Source organism: Thermobia domestica, chromosome 6, assembly GCF_964235325.1.
Source record: "Thermobia domestica chromosome 6, izTheDome1.hap1.1, whole genome shotgun sequence".
Taxonomy (NCBI): Eukaryota; Metazoa; Arthropoda; class Insecta; order Zygentoma; family Lepismatidae; genus Thermobia; species Thermobia domestica.
The window spans coordinates 251,401,865-251,421,151 of NC_137459.1; the positions used below are offsets into that span (position 1 = coordinate 251,401,865).

The window sequence follows — 19,287 nt, forward strand, 5'->3', positions numbered from 1 at the left end:
TCAACTTGTTAAAGATAGTTTGAGAATCGGTCCCCGAATGTGTGAGGCCTCATCTGCTTTATTTTCTTCTTTGCTTACATAATGTATGGTGTATTTGCACTACTGGCAAATTACTAAACTTTACGCAGTTTGTGTTCCATACAGTGTAGGACTCTATTATTATCAGAATACAATCATAATGGCCGGAAAATACGGAATTGCAGTCATGACTGCTGATAGAAATCAGCAGTGGCGTATTTACGATTTTGTTTCGGGAGGGGCTTTGCCAATCTTCGGGGGGGGGGGGTTGCCTGGAAATGTGAAAGTTCTGCAAGATATTTCATTTACTTTACTATACTAAATAAGATTTCGGGGGGGGGGGGGGCTTAAGCCCGGAAGCCACCCCCCTAAATACGCCATTGGAAATCAGTTATAGAAATTGGATATTTGTATCTTGCTCGTTATAACTATGGAAGTATTCAAGTATTAACAAAACAAAACTGACCAGATCACCAAATATACAGGGTGTTACAAAATTTGTCACAACATTTTGGAAATAGATTCCTCACATCAAAATAAGAAAAAAGTTCATATGGACCTGTGGTCTGAGGTGCCAGTTTCACAGTTATAGAGTGCGAAAAAAAAAGAACTTTAACGGTCCATAGTTCCACTATTATAGGACCGATCGTAGTCGGGTCAAGATATTAGTAAGGAATTAGTATGTGAGTTATCCTAATATCATCTTTCAGAACCTCCGGTACTTGCACAGTCATTTTTAGAGAGGCTGTCTGGGAGTACTTGATCACTCTCCACCTACCTTTCTAAAAATTGGTGTGCAAGTACTGGAGCATTCTTAAAGATGGATATTTGGATAGGTCACATACGACTTCTACATTGATGTCTTGACCCGACTACGATAGTCCCAGAGTAGTGCAGCTATGAACTTTTCAAGTTCACTCATTTCACGTTTTCGGCACCCTATAACTCCGAAACTATTCACTTTTGAGCTCGGGCCCATATAAACTTTTTTTTTTTTTTTTTTTTTAATTTTGATGTGAGGAATCCGTTCCCAAAGTATTGTGACACCATGTATATTAATAATACCTGTGTTGTAATAGTTTCGACAATGTAACATTGCCTTCATCAGACACGTCATCGCTTTATATGGATAACGCGTCTGATAAAGGCGATGTTACATTGTCGAAACTATTACACAGCTATTATTAGTATATATTTGGTGCTTTGGTCAGTTCTGGTTTATTAATAAATTGGTTATTGTATCTCAGAAAATCATTGAACAAGGATTTTCCCTGAATTACTGACAACAGCACAAGAAGCTGGTGTAGCATTACAATACAAAATAATGTTTACTATCACTTGGTTGTGCCTAATTGGCGATAGTTTGCTAGTGACATTATGGGTGGCACCGATGAGTAATTGAAACTAGTTTTGATTTAGCATTGGCAAGCAATCATCTAATGGGAGCACAACATACAAAATGTACCCGGCCAGAACTTGTCAATAACTAGGCATACCGGCGTATGATGTAAAGATAACGGTGATCAATACACAATGTGTTATTTTGCAAGTCCGCATTTATACTTAAATACTGTAAAGCTTTCGTTGGCTGCAGGATAGATTTTGAGTAGTTTGTATAGATGAAAAAAGTTTAATATTAACTATCAGGGATTAATAGATGGCGAAAGAATTTCGAAAATATACGGAACAAAATTACACAAACAAAGGAGAGAATGAAGATGGCAGAAGTTAAAGCTCCATAATATTGATTGATTGATTAGCACTTACGTTCTGTTAGCAGCAAGGTTACATAGAATGAGAGCAAAAGTTCAAAGTGAGATCTGAACACTCGGGTGCGTTCGATACTCTCTCATTAGAAATCAAACCCAGGACCTCATGCATCAAAGGTACATGTGCTAGTCACTAGACTGCCAGTGAGGCTGTCTCTACATTATATACATATCAACCAGTATATTACTAGCAATGACATCGAGATGCGTAAGTTAAGGAATTATATGGTTCGCGTGGGGTATGTACAAGAAGTGGCTGGAAAGTGAGTGTAAGAGTTCGAGATGAAGATGCAAGGATAATATGAGAAAGTAAAAATGCAAAAACGCCGGACGTCACGTCATTTACCTTTTTCGGGACGGATTTTTTTTTAATAAAAAGTCAGCTTTTTTGGGAGAAAACGAAAATGTTCCCTTTTTTTACTTTTTATGACTTTCTTCCCGGACTAGTTGTCTTGATTGATTTTCAAACCTCCATTGCAATTGTTTCCAGCAAGTGTATTATGTAACTACCATATCCCAAATGTCGTTTTGCTTAACCATCATATCAAGTTCCTGTAAGTTGTACATCTTCATATATATGTTTTACTGGTTGCCTAAATGTAATATGGCAGGCAGGAAAAAAGTACCATAAACCAAGAAACACATACAAACTTTTTCATACATATAAATGCAAAATGTTTTCTTGCTTACGCTTCATTCTCGATTCGGGGAAACATTTTATCCTGAGCTTCAGAGAGTTCAATTTACAAATTTAAAAGCTATAAACGGCTATTTTAGGTATGATGTTAGTTAACATCGTTATTCACAGAATTCATTCTTTCTTTGCTGTTATATCGTTTCAAAACTTTTGAACGTTTTAAACATTCTCATTCTCGAATTTAAGCTGTCTCAATAAATCTATATGTAGTTGTAATGAAATTTTAATTTATTAATAAATTTTAAATGATAATTTTGTTCCACGAAATCTACTACAAACAGTTATTGTTAACTATTAAATTTTTAGTAAATCATTTTTGTCCTTGAATGTTTACCTAATAGCTCTAACAGTTTGTTGAAACTAGAGCTCATCCGCCGATTTGCAATTTTTCTGTCCTATCGAATGACAAATTTTCTTTGATTCTTTTTTATTTTCTCTTCAGAATGCATCAGTTAAATGTTTCTTTCGTGTTATAATGGGAAAACCAAGGTGGAATGTACTATTATCTCTGAAATAAACTTGAAATATTTAAGAAAAGACCAAAATTTCTCAGGCAAAAAAGCCTTTTGAGCTTTTGCATCTCTATGAAAGTGTATGAGGTCTGGAGAGCTGGATAATAGGAATCCTGACGATGATGGATCATCATAAAGTAAAATCCAGTGATGGGCTTTTACTTTTTCGGCGTTGAACTTGAGCCATAGAATTAGTTAACAGTGAACTTCATTGCTCTATTAAGGAATCAACTATGCTTTAACATGGGAATAGTTATCTAATAGTTCTTTGCAACCATATTTAAAGAATTTATGAAACACTGAAAAACCGAGAAAACTACTTTTATCTTTGCCCGTAACTATTATTAAAATATGAATACTGTTTGTGATGTGCATACAAGAGTCGCACATTATTTTGTTAATGCATTTTTCTTAAAACTTTTAGGATTCTTGGTGCCTTAATTTCCGCTCATCTTTTGATGATTGATCCCAATAAACCTTATGGAGATCTGAAGCCTTCCTGGTATGATGGAGAGTTACTGCATCTTGCCCATGATTTAGCATCTCGTCTTTTACCAGCATTTGAAGAAAGTTCTACTGGAATTCCGTATCCACGGGTATATTATTTACTGAATATTTTGTTATTTTTAAAGCAAATTTGCTATAATCGTAATACGTGATGTTGTTTTGTATTTTCAGAATCATAATAAGTTCAGAAAAAGAAATCAGTGATAGAGCACACATTCGTTCCATTCAAAACGACTTGTAGTCATTATAAATATGTTCTTAAATAGCTCTATATACTTCGTGTAATCAGAGGCTGCCTCCTCGGTATATGATTAATAAATGTATCTTCTATTCGGGAGACCTGGCTTCAATTCCCGGCGTGAAGCTACACGATTCACGCTAAGCTGAGGGTCTACACTTCATATAACCACTGTGCAGAAAGATACGTTAAACTCCAAACCAACTAAGCAACATAAATGTAGCTGTATCTTTTCTTTTCCGATCTTGGTTATATTGCCAAGTTATATATATACACCTTAGTAACCGATTAGTTAGTACCGTCGCTTTGGGTGAGTATGTCCAGATTAGATTCTCTGATCAGACCACAACTGACATCTGTTGTGCTTGGACAAACCGAGTGACTGTCGTTAAATGACATTTCATAGGTTGAAATACGTGGCTGTCCGGAAGAAGACTGGATAGCAAAGTAGTTAATAGACCGGTATGATGAGTCAGAGTCCCTTCCTAGGTCACCGACCAAATTGCACCTATTCACTCACTTAGATTCAATGTAGTTTTATTATAGTAAAAATTAAGTGCTGGGTAAATTGGTTGTTGCCGTCATTTCTTTAGTATTACAACTTTACTTTGAGAAACGTTTGCATATCCTTAACAACGTATGAATTGAAACTTTGAACTCATTTCTACTGTGTGCTTATCTTAATTATATTCGAAAAGCAAGACTTGATAATTTATTCAGGTTAAATAGTTAATACTTCTTTAATCCTTTAATTTCTTTAATCAATTGGAATTATTCGGAATTAGTAAGGGGGCGCGGTGGCTCAGTGGTAGAGCGTTCACCTCCGATGCTTGGGGTCCCTGGTCCGATCCCAGCTCGCGCCGTGTGGACTTTGTGGTGGACAAACACCGTGCTCGTGGATTTTCTCGGGGTTCTCCCGTTTCCTCCCACTTTATTCATTCCACCATTTCACTCATTTGTCTTCTTTAGCCTAACCGGCATAAGTGTGGGACGTTAAACTTAAAGATTTCATTTCAGAATTAGTAAGAATTTTGTCAAAGTCCAAAAGCATGTACACTCAAACCCAAAATGATGTCGCATATCTATAACTGTCTCCTTGTAAGAATATAATTTGATAATGATTTTGCAGGGTGCTTTTAACACTGATACTATGTGTATAATCTGGAAATGTGTGTTTGTGGTAAATTTTATTAAAAAAGAATTATAAATAGGAAAATTAGAATGAGTAAAATAAAATGTTGCTAAATGGACAAGAAAGTTTTATTTTCGTTTTATTATTCTTATTTACTGGTCTTTCGACATGAAATTTGCACACATACATTTCTTTGCCGATTATAGACGTACTACCATTATAAGAAATACCGGGCGAATTCGTTATCAAATTATATTTCCACAACAACATAGTTATAGACATGCGACAATAATTTTGGACATGAGTGTACATCTGCATCGATAAAAACAAAGATGTTATTACTGCACACCTAAACAGGAGTACTTGGAAAAGGTTGTAAAGTTGTAGAATGAAGAGAGAAAGTGTGAACTCCACGAATAAATTGGGGAGTATTCCTTATTGAACAAAAATCATGCAGATGGTTGAAAAATGTACCTTTCTTACCTAGGTTCTGTGACCACTTCCTTCAAGGTGAGTAAATTAGTTTGTGGGTGTCCAAAAGGTTAAGAGGGTATACTTTTACACCCTCAAAATTTTCGTTAAATTCTCACCTATAGAGGGTAAGGAAAGTCGTTGATTCCTCACATTTTTCCATGTAACAGTTTGAGAGATTTTTTACGTAACATCATCTTTATCCAAAAGATAATAATCTTGATACTGTAAATAGATTTATTTAAAGAATAATACGAAAAATTGTTTCCAAGCTGTTCAGTTTTTGAGCCGCTTTTACAGCGACCAGCAGAAACCTTTCCCCATAGATTTTCTTTCGGCATTGACTTCAGAATGAATTGACAATTTAGAATATGATTTTCACTAACGTCTACAAAATTAAGTTCTTATGCTCAACCAAACAATTCAAAATAATGCAACAGTTACTAAGCTATTGACATAGATAACGACATGCAGTTTTGCTGCCGACTGTACAAGGGACACAGCATGTAGATTTATTTTCTGGCTTACTACTATATTATTAAGAAGGATAATGGGATACGTTAACAAGTGTTTTTCGTACCTTATCAGTTGTTATGTATTATTTGCAATTCGTGGATTCTAGTTGTCTCTAGGCACGCAGTGCTTATGAAGTTCCTTAGATTTCTTTCCGTGTTATCTCATTAATGCTTGAATAATATGCATGTAACACTAACCAGTATAAATGCTAATTATGGGATGTTACCATTCAAATTTCAATATATTAAAAGTAGGTACTGGGTTAATATCATCAGCTCCCTATCTTAAATTAAAATTTCACAATTTTAACTTCATCTGACATCTATAAAGTTAAATTGAATAAATGATTAATGGCGTACACTCATGTCCAAAATTTCTGTCGTGTGTCTTGAGAAAACACATAGGTAGAGATAATTCTCTTTTTTATAAGAAAATAATTCAAATGTTTTCTTGGAAATATACAGAAGAAAACACATATTTCTAAAAACATATTTAAAAAGTTATAATTAAAAAGAATTTTCCGAAAATTTTATTACAAATCCTGAGTTCCCTTTTCGTAAACGTGGCAAACGCGCAGTGAAATTTATAGAGAAGGACTTATATGCTTTATTAGAAATTTCTCATAATGCTAGTTACACATATGGCACAGTTCTTATATGCATAGGTATTAATCATTTTAAACATAATCAAAGGACTAAGTAGAAATTAGCCACAAAATATTCGAAGCGATGAGGCATTTTGTTACTGAATTGCATATATACGTTTACCAAGTAGCAGAGCTTCAACTCGTCTTTGTCGTGGAGTTGGATAGCGTGTCACCTCAAGTTTTCACATTTTCGATCATCAGTTCAGGTCTTATATTCTGTAGTAAAGCTTCTTCCTTTTTATTATTATTATTATTATTATTATTATTATTATTATTATTATTATTATTATTATTATTATTATTATTATTATTATTATTATTATTTTAAAATTTCGTATCTGCCATTTCGTTAAATAATAATATTTCTTTCCAAAAATGTTTCTTAATATTTTTCGTTTCATTCTAGCTTATTTGAATATTTGCAAATAGTCCAGAATTGTGTCTATAAAACGTTAAAATTGTGAAGAATTTAATTAAAAGAGGACACTTCTTTTTAGTCGTTGTTATAACTTGAAGGAGAAACTTTTAAATATTTAGAAGTTTGAATGACCGGATGACCAAAGGTTAATGAAACATTACTAAAATAAAACATAATCAACATTTACTCCGAATAATCCTCGCAAGTAATATGTAGAAAATAGACAGATTAAAAGTATGGTAGGGATAGTTATCAACTAAAATAGAAAATTTGCTCTTCATGAAAATAATAAACATTAAAAAAAAATAAAATAATAATTTGATATTTATCAAGTGAACGGAGGTTAATGGTTAGCGGTGGCTCATCGTAATCGGGAGTTCCCAGATTCGAATTTCGATACCAAGGATCCTGACTGATGAAAATTCATTTCCACCAAGCGAATTTCGGGATACTTTTAATACATGAGCCTTGGCAAACTCTTTTTACAAGTTTCTTCCTTTGTTGTTAATGTTTCAGTGTTAATGGCCTTTCGTCGCATTTGAAATAGTTTTAATAAATAAATAAATAAAATATACATTATGTATAATACGATTACTGTGGCTTGATAGCTGACTGAGTACGAAACTGAAGTTAAAAAATAGTATTACAAGCCGTTGTATGGGTAAATGGAGAGAGCAGCTAGAAGTTATTTATTCTAAATAAACTGTTGTAAATAAATGGTAATACAACATTGTATCTTCAGATAAACTAGTAATTTCTAGTGATTACGTAGTCTCAGTTATCAAGTTATTACCCAGGTATAGTCTAGTTGTATACCTACGATCATGTGTAATCATCCTAGTTGGTGTCGTTTTCATGATTTCAATTCGAAGAAACAGGCGTTATTCAGAAGCATGAAGAAACTTCTTGGAAAAATTAACTCACAAGTGCAAATTACGTCTCATCGAATGGAAAAGTTATCTTTTGCACGCTTCAATAATAATAATAATAATAATAATAATAATAATATGCAAGGCTTAGCAACAGAAAATGTATACAATAACGACTCGTACGGAAAGATGTTAGATATTGGAAGAATATATTCAGTATTATACACTCGTCCAAATTGTGGGTTTAGGTTGATAATTTCGCTGATTCGTCTAGTGATGACTAATAGCTTGCAATTTCGGATTCCATATTCAAGGTACTTGTTCCTTCAGTTCATTAAGACAAAAGGATTTCGAAGAAAATTTCAATTTAATAATAATAATAATAATAATAAACAGGTACAATTTATATCTGTATTATAAATATGATTTAACGTTGTCTGTTACATGATAACGGCTGAACCATTTAAAATTAACTTTTGAACGTAACTAAGACCGTTCTCGAGCCAGATTTTTATCACGTTACTGTCATTTAAATGCGTATCCTAAGGGAACAGAAACAAAATTTATGCCAAAAATCAATATCTCGAAATATCTCATGTTCGGAAGAAGAAATTTTGTATGCTAACTCTTGATTAAAAATAAGTGGTTTTCACAAATTCAGCTTCTAAAAGGCGGATTAGGATACTTTGTTTAATATTTTTGCCAATTAGGCTTTGCGCTGGACAAACACCGTGTGCGTTTTTTTTTCTTGGTTTTCTTCCGTTTCTTCCTATTTTCTTTATTCCATCATCATTATCCATCTCATCACTGTCGTCTTATTCTCAGAATATAATCGCAGGACATTAAACTCAAAAAATAAATAAATAAATAAATAAAATAAAATAAAATATATAATTATATATATGTTTAAGTATATGAACATAAAATGTAAAATTGTGTATCCATTATCACAGAAATTGGCTGAACTGTTTGAAATGAACATAATTAGCACTTGGCTCGAGCAGGGTTTTTAAACTTCCAAACTGTGCTGTGCATAAATGTTGAAAGTCTTATGGAACGACCATGTCCGTTTGTTCGTCTGTTGGCAGATATCAGAGCAAAAACCCTGAGATATATCTAGAAGCGTTTTTTTAAATCACTTCAGCTGTTCTAAGCATAGGTTCTATTTCCACCGTTAACCCCCTATTTAAACCGGAAGTGTTAGAAATAAATCTTTTCCGGTTACAGCGTTGATCATCATAGAACAAAAACAATAATATAAGCGAAAAGTGTTTTTTCGGAATTGATTCAGCATCTCAAGAAAAGAGACATCTTCACCCGTATTTACTCTACTAAAACTGGAAGTAGTAAAAATTTAGTAGTACTTCCGCTTTAAATATTGATCTCGGTAGAGCAAAAACGGTAAGAAGCGGTCTTTCGGAATCAATTAAGCCAAGAAACAACTTCCATTTCCATCTTATCCCTGTATGTCAGCCGGAGGTGTTAAATCTACAATTCCCAGTTTCAGTACTGATCACAGTAGTGCAAAATGATGATAGCGAGAAGCAGGTTTTTTAATACGGATTTAGTACAGCAAGAATAGTTTATATCTCCCACTTTACTCCCCTATTGCAGCCAGAAATGGTAGAAAATAATCTAATATTACTTCCAGTTTTAATATTGTTTCCCATGGAGCGGGAATAGTAATAGGAGGCGACAAGTGATTTTTTTTTTTTTTAAATAGGGATTCAGTATCCGAAAAAAAGATTTAATCTCAGCTTTAATCTTTTACTGATACCGGAAGTAGTAAGAAGTAGTAGAAGTTTCGATTTCAAAATGAATTTCCATATATAGTAGTAATTAATTGTAAGATACAACTAGAAACTATTTTTGATATGGATATAGCGCCAGATTCATACCTCACAGCAGATTCATACGGATAGCGAACAGCATTCATACCTCACATGATCCCTTTATTGCAGACTGAAGCTATAGATCAGTTTGAGTATTGAATTCGCATAGTTTGAAGTCTACCATAGTTTCACTACTGTTTGCTATCATATTACTTTCGTTAAAATGGGTATGTTTAAAGGGAAGAGGAGTTCAAAATGCATGTAAAAAATATATATCTCAAAAACCATTCAAGTTACACAGATCAAATTTGGTATATGAGCTGCTTATAAACTTCAAGTTTATATGAATCTCATCACTTGAAAATTTCGATTTTAAGCAGAGGAACAAGATCAATTTCTATATTTTAACTTCCCATTTTTTATTCATAAAATAGCGAAAGTAAGAAAATAGTTAAACCGTTTAAAATGAATTTGTGACTTGTTCCGCCTAGGTTTTTATCATTCACTCATAGGTGTATCCTAAAAGGGGGAGGGGGAGTGCCTTTCAAGAATTTTCCATAAATCTTATCTTCCCGTGCCAGAACAAGCATTTCAACTAGTATATTAAAAAAATGAAATTGATCTTACCTGCATCGGTCACAACTTTAAAAAAAGTCGTGTGAAAAGAAGTTTTGAACAGTGTCGTGGATCTTCTTAAAATAATTTCATTAAGATGCATATACTAAGTGGGAAAGAGGGTTTAAAATTTATGCCAAAAATAGAGTAGCTCAGAGCCCCTCTAGTTAGATATATGAAACTCGTTGTAAAGATTTCTGATTAAAAATAAGTGGATATATATATCTTAGTCTCTTTGAAAATTCCGCTTTGGGAGGGGTAGGGAGGAATTGGTACATTTTTTAAATTCATATTCAAATTGATGTTCTCTCTCATCGTCGTGGGAAACCTGTGAACCGTTTGAAATTAATTTTTAAACATAATTTGCACTATCCTCGAGCCGGAGTTCTATCATGTTACTTTCATTGAAATCCATAGAGGAAGAGGGTTCAAAATTTATGCAAATAATAATAATAATAATAATAATAATAATAATAATAATAATAATAATAAAGATATCTGACGAGATTTCAGGGTTAGGGATATGAAACTCTGTGTATAGATTCCTAATTTAAAATAAGTAGACACGTATTCAGGCTTTTTAACAATTTCGCATTTAAGGATGAAAACGTGAAATTTCTACAATGATTTTCTCCACATTCAAATCAAATACCGTCTCATGACCACGGAGATACTTCTGAACGGTTTGAAATGATTTTTGGAACGTAGGTAGCACTTACCTCGAACAGTGGTTTTATTGTATTAGTTTCATTAAAATATATATCGAGGAAGAGGGTTATAGTGGTTTCAAAATTTATGCCTGTAAGGACATTCACCTTCACTTGATTTGTCTGGTAGACACAATGTAGGAAGCAGAAGTTCGTTTTATTATTCTATTTATTAAGACTACAGTGTTAAACTGCAGAACACATAGGCACGGCATAAAACCTAGAACTGGCTAGGGGATGTAATGCAGGTAATTCCATAATGGCGAAACGGCTTGTAGTAGCAGTACTGGTAGATCAAGAATTACTACAAGCAAGCAAGAGCGTCGACTCTTTGAACAAGACAGAGAAACGTAACATTCAAGTTCACACCAACCGCGACAAACCATTTGTGTGCACAGGATTGCACATGAAGGTATATAGCCTGATCGTACCAACTTCATGACTTAGACGATGAAATCATTGGAAATTATTGAAATTATTTTCTTTTTAGTTTACGCCCACAATTATGCCCCTTTAGGTTAAAACAGACGGAAGATATTAACGAAAGTGAATGAAGAAGAAATTAAATTTTTGTGCTCCCCCACCGTAAATCGAACCCAGGACCACATGCACCAAAGACGCATGCACTAGTCACTAGACCGACGAGGATTAATAGTTGATCTGAAGATATAATATTGTATTCCCATCTATTTACAACAGTTTATTTAGAATAAATAAATTCTAGCTACTCTCTTCATTTATCTGTACAACGGCTTTTAATACTTCTTTTTTTCCTTCTCTTTAACTTCAGTTTTGTACTCAGTCAGCTATCAAGCCACAGTGATTGTATTATACATAGTGTGCACTTTATTTATCTACTACCTGAAATACCCGTTCTTCGGACGGGGAGAGTAGGTGTGTGGCGAAATAATTGAGTCACCTTCCTCATTCGGATATGCATTTCAATTAAATAAAATCTTTCAGTTTAACATCCCACTCGACACCAGTTTTCTGGTGACCCTCCTGTAGTCTGCTACGGGACTACGCCTCTCCTGGCTTAGCCTGCTACGGGGATCTGTCTGGGAATCCTAACCTCAGCCGCTTAGCCTGCAACGGGGCTCTGTTCGCCACTTAACCCGCCTCTGCTTGCTACGGAGCATTGGTTTCTTAATTCCCCTCTGCTTAGCCTGCTACGGGACTCTGTGAAGATCCTGTCTGCGACCTTACGGTCAAAGACTACCTATTTCTAACCTTTCATACTAGAGAGATTATTTTGTATAGTATTTTGTGAAAATACTTTTATAGTGGAAGCTTTTATAATAAAACTGGTAGTGGGAGTCGATTCCGGACGCTCGTTTTATTAAATGCTCTACCTACAACCTATACGAGACAAAGTTTTACATGGTAGAGGTTTTGACCGGCTCAGTATCGATCTGAATACTCCCCTACCGGACAGTGTTTTTATTAACTTGACAGTGAACTCCTTTTTAAGGTATGGGTTTTTCTTAAGTGTACAAATAGTGAATAGGACTTTATTTAGTGCATGCCTCAAACTAGAACTGGAAAGAACTATTACCTATGTATTTACAAGACGTAGCACTTGATTTAGTCCTACAGTTAAAGGCCCAGAACCAATTATATGCACTTAATTACGAACAATTAAAGGATAAATTAGTTGACTTGAGCAGACCAAAATTACCGACATATCGGGCTGAGTTTGAAATTTTTCAGGTCCAACAAGGTGAAAACGAGCCAATAGATGCGTATTTTCTCAGAAAATTGAGGGTCATTAGACAAGTTCTGCCTCAGACCACCGAGGAGCAGAAAATAAATTATTTATCCTTAGGTTTAAAGAAAAACTTTTTACAAAATATAGCGTTAGAAACATTTACAACTGTTCAGGCCTTACAAACACATTTACATAATCTGGAGAAAGCAAATGACCTAATGAAGAAACGTGATTACGTGGAATTACAACAGGCAATATATTCACTTTGTAATCATAATTCACCAGTCAGCAATTTAAATCCATCAGCAGTTCCAGGCGCTTCCTTCCCTGTGCATCGACAACAACTGAACTTATCCATTATGTAATCCAGCATCTAATTGGAAACAATACCAGCAACCAGTCCCAATCTTTCCTACACCTTCAGCACCACAGCTACAGGGTGCATCACAAAATCAATTACCTCCAAATCCTTCCCCCCAAATTGCTAATCAGAATCCCCCTCCCGAACCCCCCGCGCCTAGCACATCCAGTAATTCTAGTGCAAATAATTCATTAGACTTCACTAAATTAGCAAATCAAATGGCTGAACTATCTCTTCTGGTAGCTCAAAATGCTATAAAGAATTCACAGTTTAGGAGAGGTCGCCGTAACAATCAGAACAGAAATGGGAAGAAGAACAATTCTAAAAATAATAAAAATAATAATAGTAATCCTAGGCTGGAAACAGGTACAGTGTGCGGCACATGCTATAAAAAAGGCCATTCTTCCAGCACATGTTATAAGAATACTAAGCAGGGAAACGCCTAGGGGGGCCCCAGGACAAACCCTTTCAAGAACATGTTCTGAGGGCCGAAAATCAGGAAAGAAGTGAACAACAAAAATTGGCAAATACATCACTTTATGCAGTGGCTCCGTTATCAGATAGAAGGGAGAACATTAAAATGTTAAATCAGGAACATAAATTATTAATTAATGTAACAATTAATAAAGAAAAATATCCTGTAATCATTGATACAGGCAGCTCATTGAGTCTATGGCCTAAAAATTGTCTTCCTCCAAACACAAAATTGATTCCTTTTGGCACTAATCTACGAGGAATTGAGAATTCCGTCGTAAATTTACGCTATATAGCTTTGATTAAGTTCAGGATTGGCTCAACAATATCTTTCAAAAGCATACTTCGGGGAAAATAGAGATAAAGTTACTAATTAACAGTAAGTTACATTTTATTTCATCATTTATTTAGCAAAATTTCAGAGAAGTCTATGAGGCCAATTTACACTGAAAGCATTAAAAATAAACTGGTAAAATCAGTAAAGAGTATCACGCGAAACCTATGTTTATGAATGAATCTATGCTGATAATTGAAACGATCAGTATTACATATTCTCTCATATCCCAAACATGCGAGCTATGTATCCTCTCATAGCCCAAGTATGTGAGGTTTTAAACTCAACAATATTTTTTGAGGTTTAACAGAAAAATCTGTTAACCTCAAAAACGGTTTTAACCTTAAAAAATATTACCTTTTACCCTAAATAATGTAACTTCAGCACATGTTTCCATGTATAGGACATGGATTACCACCGTTAATGTTACCGTTACCCGTGAAAATGTTAACGGATTCAAGAATTCGGCCGAGATAATTGCAGTGAGAAAAGCTACATTCCTTTAATTATAGGCAACCATTGTGTCTTTGTTACTGTGCGGGTTGCATAGAAGCTAGGGGATGTTAAAAATTTTCAACGGGATATGGATAGCCACCGTTAAAGTTACCGTTACCCGTTAAGATGTTAACGAATTGATTCCATTAACGAATTCGATGTATACTAAAATTCACCTTTAGATCGGAACAAAGCGAAAGTGGGGGTAAGTGAAGTAAAGTGAAGTGCAGAGCTGTCGCTGCTTAACGCGAGGGAATGGTGTCGTCTGCTTCAGACCAAGCAGTTCCAATGTCGCGCGCTGAACAGGTAGGAAAAAAAGAAGAAAGAGGAAAAATAGTTTCATTATTTTGTTTTCAGGTACTAAATAAAACAATATTATGAGGTCCAGTAATATTCATTATGTTCACTCAGTAACATTAGTTTCGTAGTATTTTATCCAATGTAAACTAACGTGGCAACGTCCCTGATCATTGTTGTCGGATTTCCGCATAGACTGCGTGAATGCATTGAGGTCAGTGTTAAAAAGCCGCAATCTTATATCACACACACACAGCAACACGGGAAATCCGACAAAATTGACAGCCATCCCTACCTGGGTCTACCCCTCCGTCGATGAACGGTTGCCAGTACAGTGACAATGTACAATTAAAATGGAGATGTCGTACGACGTTTTTAGCCCTAAGACAGCAGATCAAGATAAGCTTCCCTCTTCCCAAATAGATCAACTTAAAGTGTGAATTGCAACCGAATGAAATACCGTAATTGCGGGCTACTTGGATCCTTAAGGGGCTACTTGGACCCATACCAAAAACTCGTTTAAAGTCCCATATGCAATGCAATAATGAGAGAGTTCAGAGTTAGATCCGTTACATGGGATCATAATGCAGGCGTACATACATTGAAACTAGTCCTGTGGTAGGCTACGATTGAGCAGCATTGATGAGAAAGGTCGTTGACGAAAAGTGTATTTATTGGCCGCCAAACTTTTATGTGTGTACACTATTTGCAAGGAAGTGGAACCAATGTTAAGTAAACACATAAGTAGTTACGTATAGCTTAATGAAACTGACATGGTAAACTTTCTCATATACAATAAGATGTGTGCGTAATTGTATTATTTATGAAGTATGTACATAAGACCTGGAAAACATTGATATTTTGTCCCACCACATCTTTTGTTATCTTTATCCCACCCCATCCTTTGTTATCTTTATCAATGAAAAATAAAGGCCTGTTGTCACGTGTCACACAAGTAAGGACTCCTCATTGTTTCCTTAAGGATACCGGTACAAAATGGTACATCAATATTAAAGATTGCCTGCAGGTCGAAAATATGCTGATTTTTCACAACAGCTTGAAGAATGTTTACCAGTAATTCAGTCGGGAAAAGTGTCGCAAAAAGAAACAGAAGCTCACTTCAAGATAAGTCGTTCCACCATAGAAAGAAGATTAAAGAACAGGTCAAGGCAGAATCCGGGCCATCTGAAAGTGTTCACTGAAGAAGAAGAATTAGCCTTCGCTAGTCATCTTGATAAAGTTTCTGATTTTGGATTCCTCGTTAATTAACTTGATTTCAGATTTATTGTGAAGTCCTATTTAGCCATGCATGGGAGAACTGTCATTGCTTTCTAAGACAATCTTCCCAGTCGAGATATGGTAAAGTTATTTTAGAAACTGCACCTCCAGTCAACGACTAGATTCGCTGCTGATATAGATAGGGCTCGTGCAGCTGTAGAAGAAAACGTAATCAGCTATTACAGTCATTATATTTGATAGTACATCTTAACATGTTCTCTTTGTGGTTTGCAGTTAATAAGAAGTGTTGTTCTTGGAACACCTACGTTGTACTTAGAGCAGATTTCAATGGTTTTCTGTAGGAAAATATGGGGGTGGGTTCAAGTAGCCCGAACGCGAGTCTTACTTGGACCAATTTTTTACAATAATCGCCTGTGCTTTGTTTTCAATATATGTAACTAAAACTGTCCTCGATATGTACAATAAAACCTGTAGTTCCACTTAATATGGATTATGACAATAACTTTCGAGTTTTCGTGGATGAAAACAGGCTGAAAGAACGAATTTATTGCAAAATTGGGTCCAAGTAGCCCGCATCTACAGTACATATACAAAAAATCATAGAATTTAATCAATCTGATGAATAATGAAAGTAACAATTGTAGTTATGTCAGTATGTATGAACTGTAATATAATTGAACAAGTAGTGTCACAAGTGGATCATAAGGTTTGTGATTCTACATTTATTTATTAACATGTAATAAATGGCTAACTACGTTTTCCGATATAATTTTCCGTTTACCGAATTGGTACTACGATATTTACAGAATTGACTGAAATAGTGATGTCGTCATTTCCTTTCCGATACCATGGTGATCGCCATGTTTTTTTCTATACAAATGCGTGAAGCGAATGGTATATTTTAAAGTCTAGTACAAACAAGGACAACGGTTGTAAATTTATTTAAAATTATAAAATGTTTTAACGACTAATAAAGTTGGTAGGAACGGGTACAGATTTAGAATAGGGAAATGCGTTTAGGAAACTACAAATAAAATCAAAGAAATCATAAAGAAAGACTAATATCTAAGGAACTTATTTCTTAAAGTACCACATCTCTAAGTGATAAAGTAGAAATCAAATAATTACTGTAAAGGTCAGTATCATATGATCCACCTTAAGAAACAATTATACACAGTATAAACTTCGTAACGTGCAGATTGACAAACTGTTAGCACAAGGAAAACTGTAAAACTATACGATTTTTAAAAATATTTTTTAAAACAGTGTTAATTCTATTGGAACATTTACTTTTCTTATGTCCACTCTTCATAATGGAAATCTGCAATATTACAATAGAAAGGGGAAAAAGCAAGTTTTGAAATTTTGAATCCGAACCATCAGTCGATGGATATAGTTAAAATCTTTTCTTATATTCCATATTATTTTTTTTTTTTTTATATATATATATATATATAAATAAAAGGAAGTCTCTAGAAACAGTACAACAAGGAAACATCCAATTGTGAGTGGTTCAACATACATTCTAAACAACTGTTAAACATTAATCCTGTATACGTATGCAATATTCTGATACTTATATTAATGAATCAAAATTTTCCAGAATTACTTAACGTTAATACCTGATTATGAACAAGATGAGGTATTTAAGCTACTTATTGTTTAGAAAATAAAATGGGGATCACTATGGCAACGAAAAGGATGTGACGTCACACTATTTCAGTCTATACCGTAAACACTGTATTGGTCCTTTATCATTTACCACGTAATGGTCCTTAGAACTCGACCAAAAGGGTGTTTTGGAATTCAAAGCCAGAGATTGCCTTACTCGTGGACAGTGTCGTATTTACGATTTTGTTTAGGGGCTTTGCTAACTTTATTCCTGGAAATATGAAAATTTTAAACTTCATATTCATGTCCTAATATTTTTCGAGAACTTGTGCTTATCGTTGTCCAGTACTGGTGAGGGGGCTGTTTTCACTTTCCCTTTTGCTTGTGAAGTAAGCTTTCACTTTCCCTTTTGCTTGTAATACCAGTAAAAAGACGCGCATTTGTATATGTTATTTAAGAGCTAAAACATTAAAAACTTCTTTCTTGTCCCATATATTTCTGAAAATAAAGTACAAATATTGAAGACAGCCCTGCTCCCCTGATCCTCCGCAATATTATTTTTCAATTTCATAAATATTTAGACCACTATTAAAAAAAAAACAAAAAAAAAAAAAAAAAACACTAGATTATACAAACGCTCTTGCCCGTCCCTTCGATGTTGAAAACAGATTTGCAACCATAGTACCATATGAAGTCCATGGGCACCAGAAACGTTCCTATATTTTTTACTATACATTTGTCAAAAGTATTTATGGCGCACGATCTTAGTTACCCCGCAACCAATGCTATAGAAGCTCTACAATAATAATATTAATAATGATAATAATAATATCCATAGCATTAATGAAACTCCCACGGCTGTTTGTGAGTGCATTTTTTATTTTATTTTTTATTTTTTTATTTTTTTAGTTGCAGTTCACACTTCAAGTTGATATGCTTGGGAGGAAGGAAATGTATCTTGATCTGCTATCTCAGGCTAAGGAATTCTTTCGTGACTAAAACCGATTCCATTTAATCTGGGACAGCTTTTCTGTGTAATAGTTATTTTTCAAATACATCTTGAAGGATCCCCTTCAACGTAATAACTGGTATATTTTCTAAGAATTGAATGTCAAAGTGGTGCAGAGATTACCTCTGTTTCCGTAGTAGATGCATGTGAATCAAGTTCCTCTGGAGTCGCTTGACATTTTGACAAATGTCATGACATATGGTTGGGAAAACAGTAGATCTGCTTCTACGTAAATTAATATAAAGAGTAATCTTAAGTAAGTTATAGTTATGTCGACAAAGCACAATCCCCAGCATAAAATAATGTTTATTTCTTGTAACCACTGATATCGTTCAAAGCTTGAAGTAACACTGGTTACCCAATACTTTGTAAGAAGAAAACTACCGTTGCAGTTGTTTTATTATTACTTGCTGTTTTGTTTATTCTTCTTTCAACTATTTACGCATAATTTGACACATCTAAAGATCAGTGTGACGAAATTGAGTAAAGGAAAGAAAATAAGTGGATGTTCTGTGTAAAATCATAAGTGTACAAAAAAAAAAAAAAAAAAAAAAAAAAAAAAAAAAAAAAAAAAAGCATAGCAAATCTTTGCTCTATGCCACATTTTATTTCTGCATACGCCTAGCTTGTGCTTCCTGCGCTGAAGATTTGAACACGCTCATACACACTAGAATCTACATTTTCAATAAAGGTAACCAAGAAAGTTGCTTTTTAGTGGAAGACTGTGTTCCATTGGCCGTCACACCATGAATTGAATGCGAATGGAGATAAGGCGAAGGTCAGTTGTTCGTGTGGGTATATCCAACATACTA

The 19,287-nt window shown here is 34.4% G+C and overlaps 1 protein-coding gene across 1 annotated transcript in view; it reads left to right on the forward strand.

The window, feature by feature from the left end:
* The window catches only part of LOC145688477 (ER degradation-enhancing alpha-mannosidase-like protein 1), a 90,669-nt gene that overhangs the window by 27,510 nt on the left and 43,872 nt on the right, over positions 1–19,287 (forward strand). Inside the window, exon 3 of the mRNA XM_081762762.1 lies at positions 3,421–3,592. Within this exon, the coding sequence (XP_081618888.1) occupies positions 3,421–3,592 (172 nt within the window). The remainder of the gene's footprint in view (positions 1–3,420; positions 3,593–19,287) is intronic.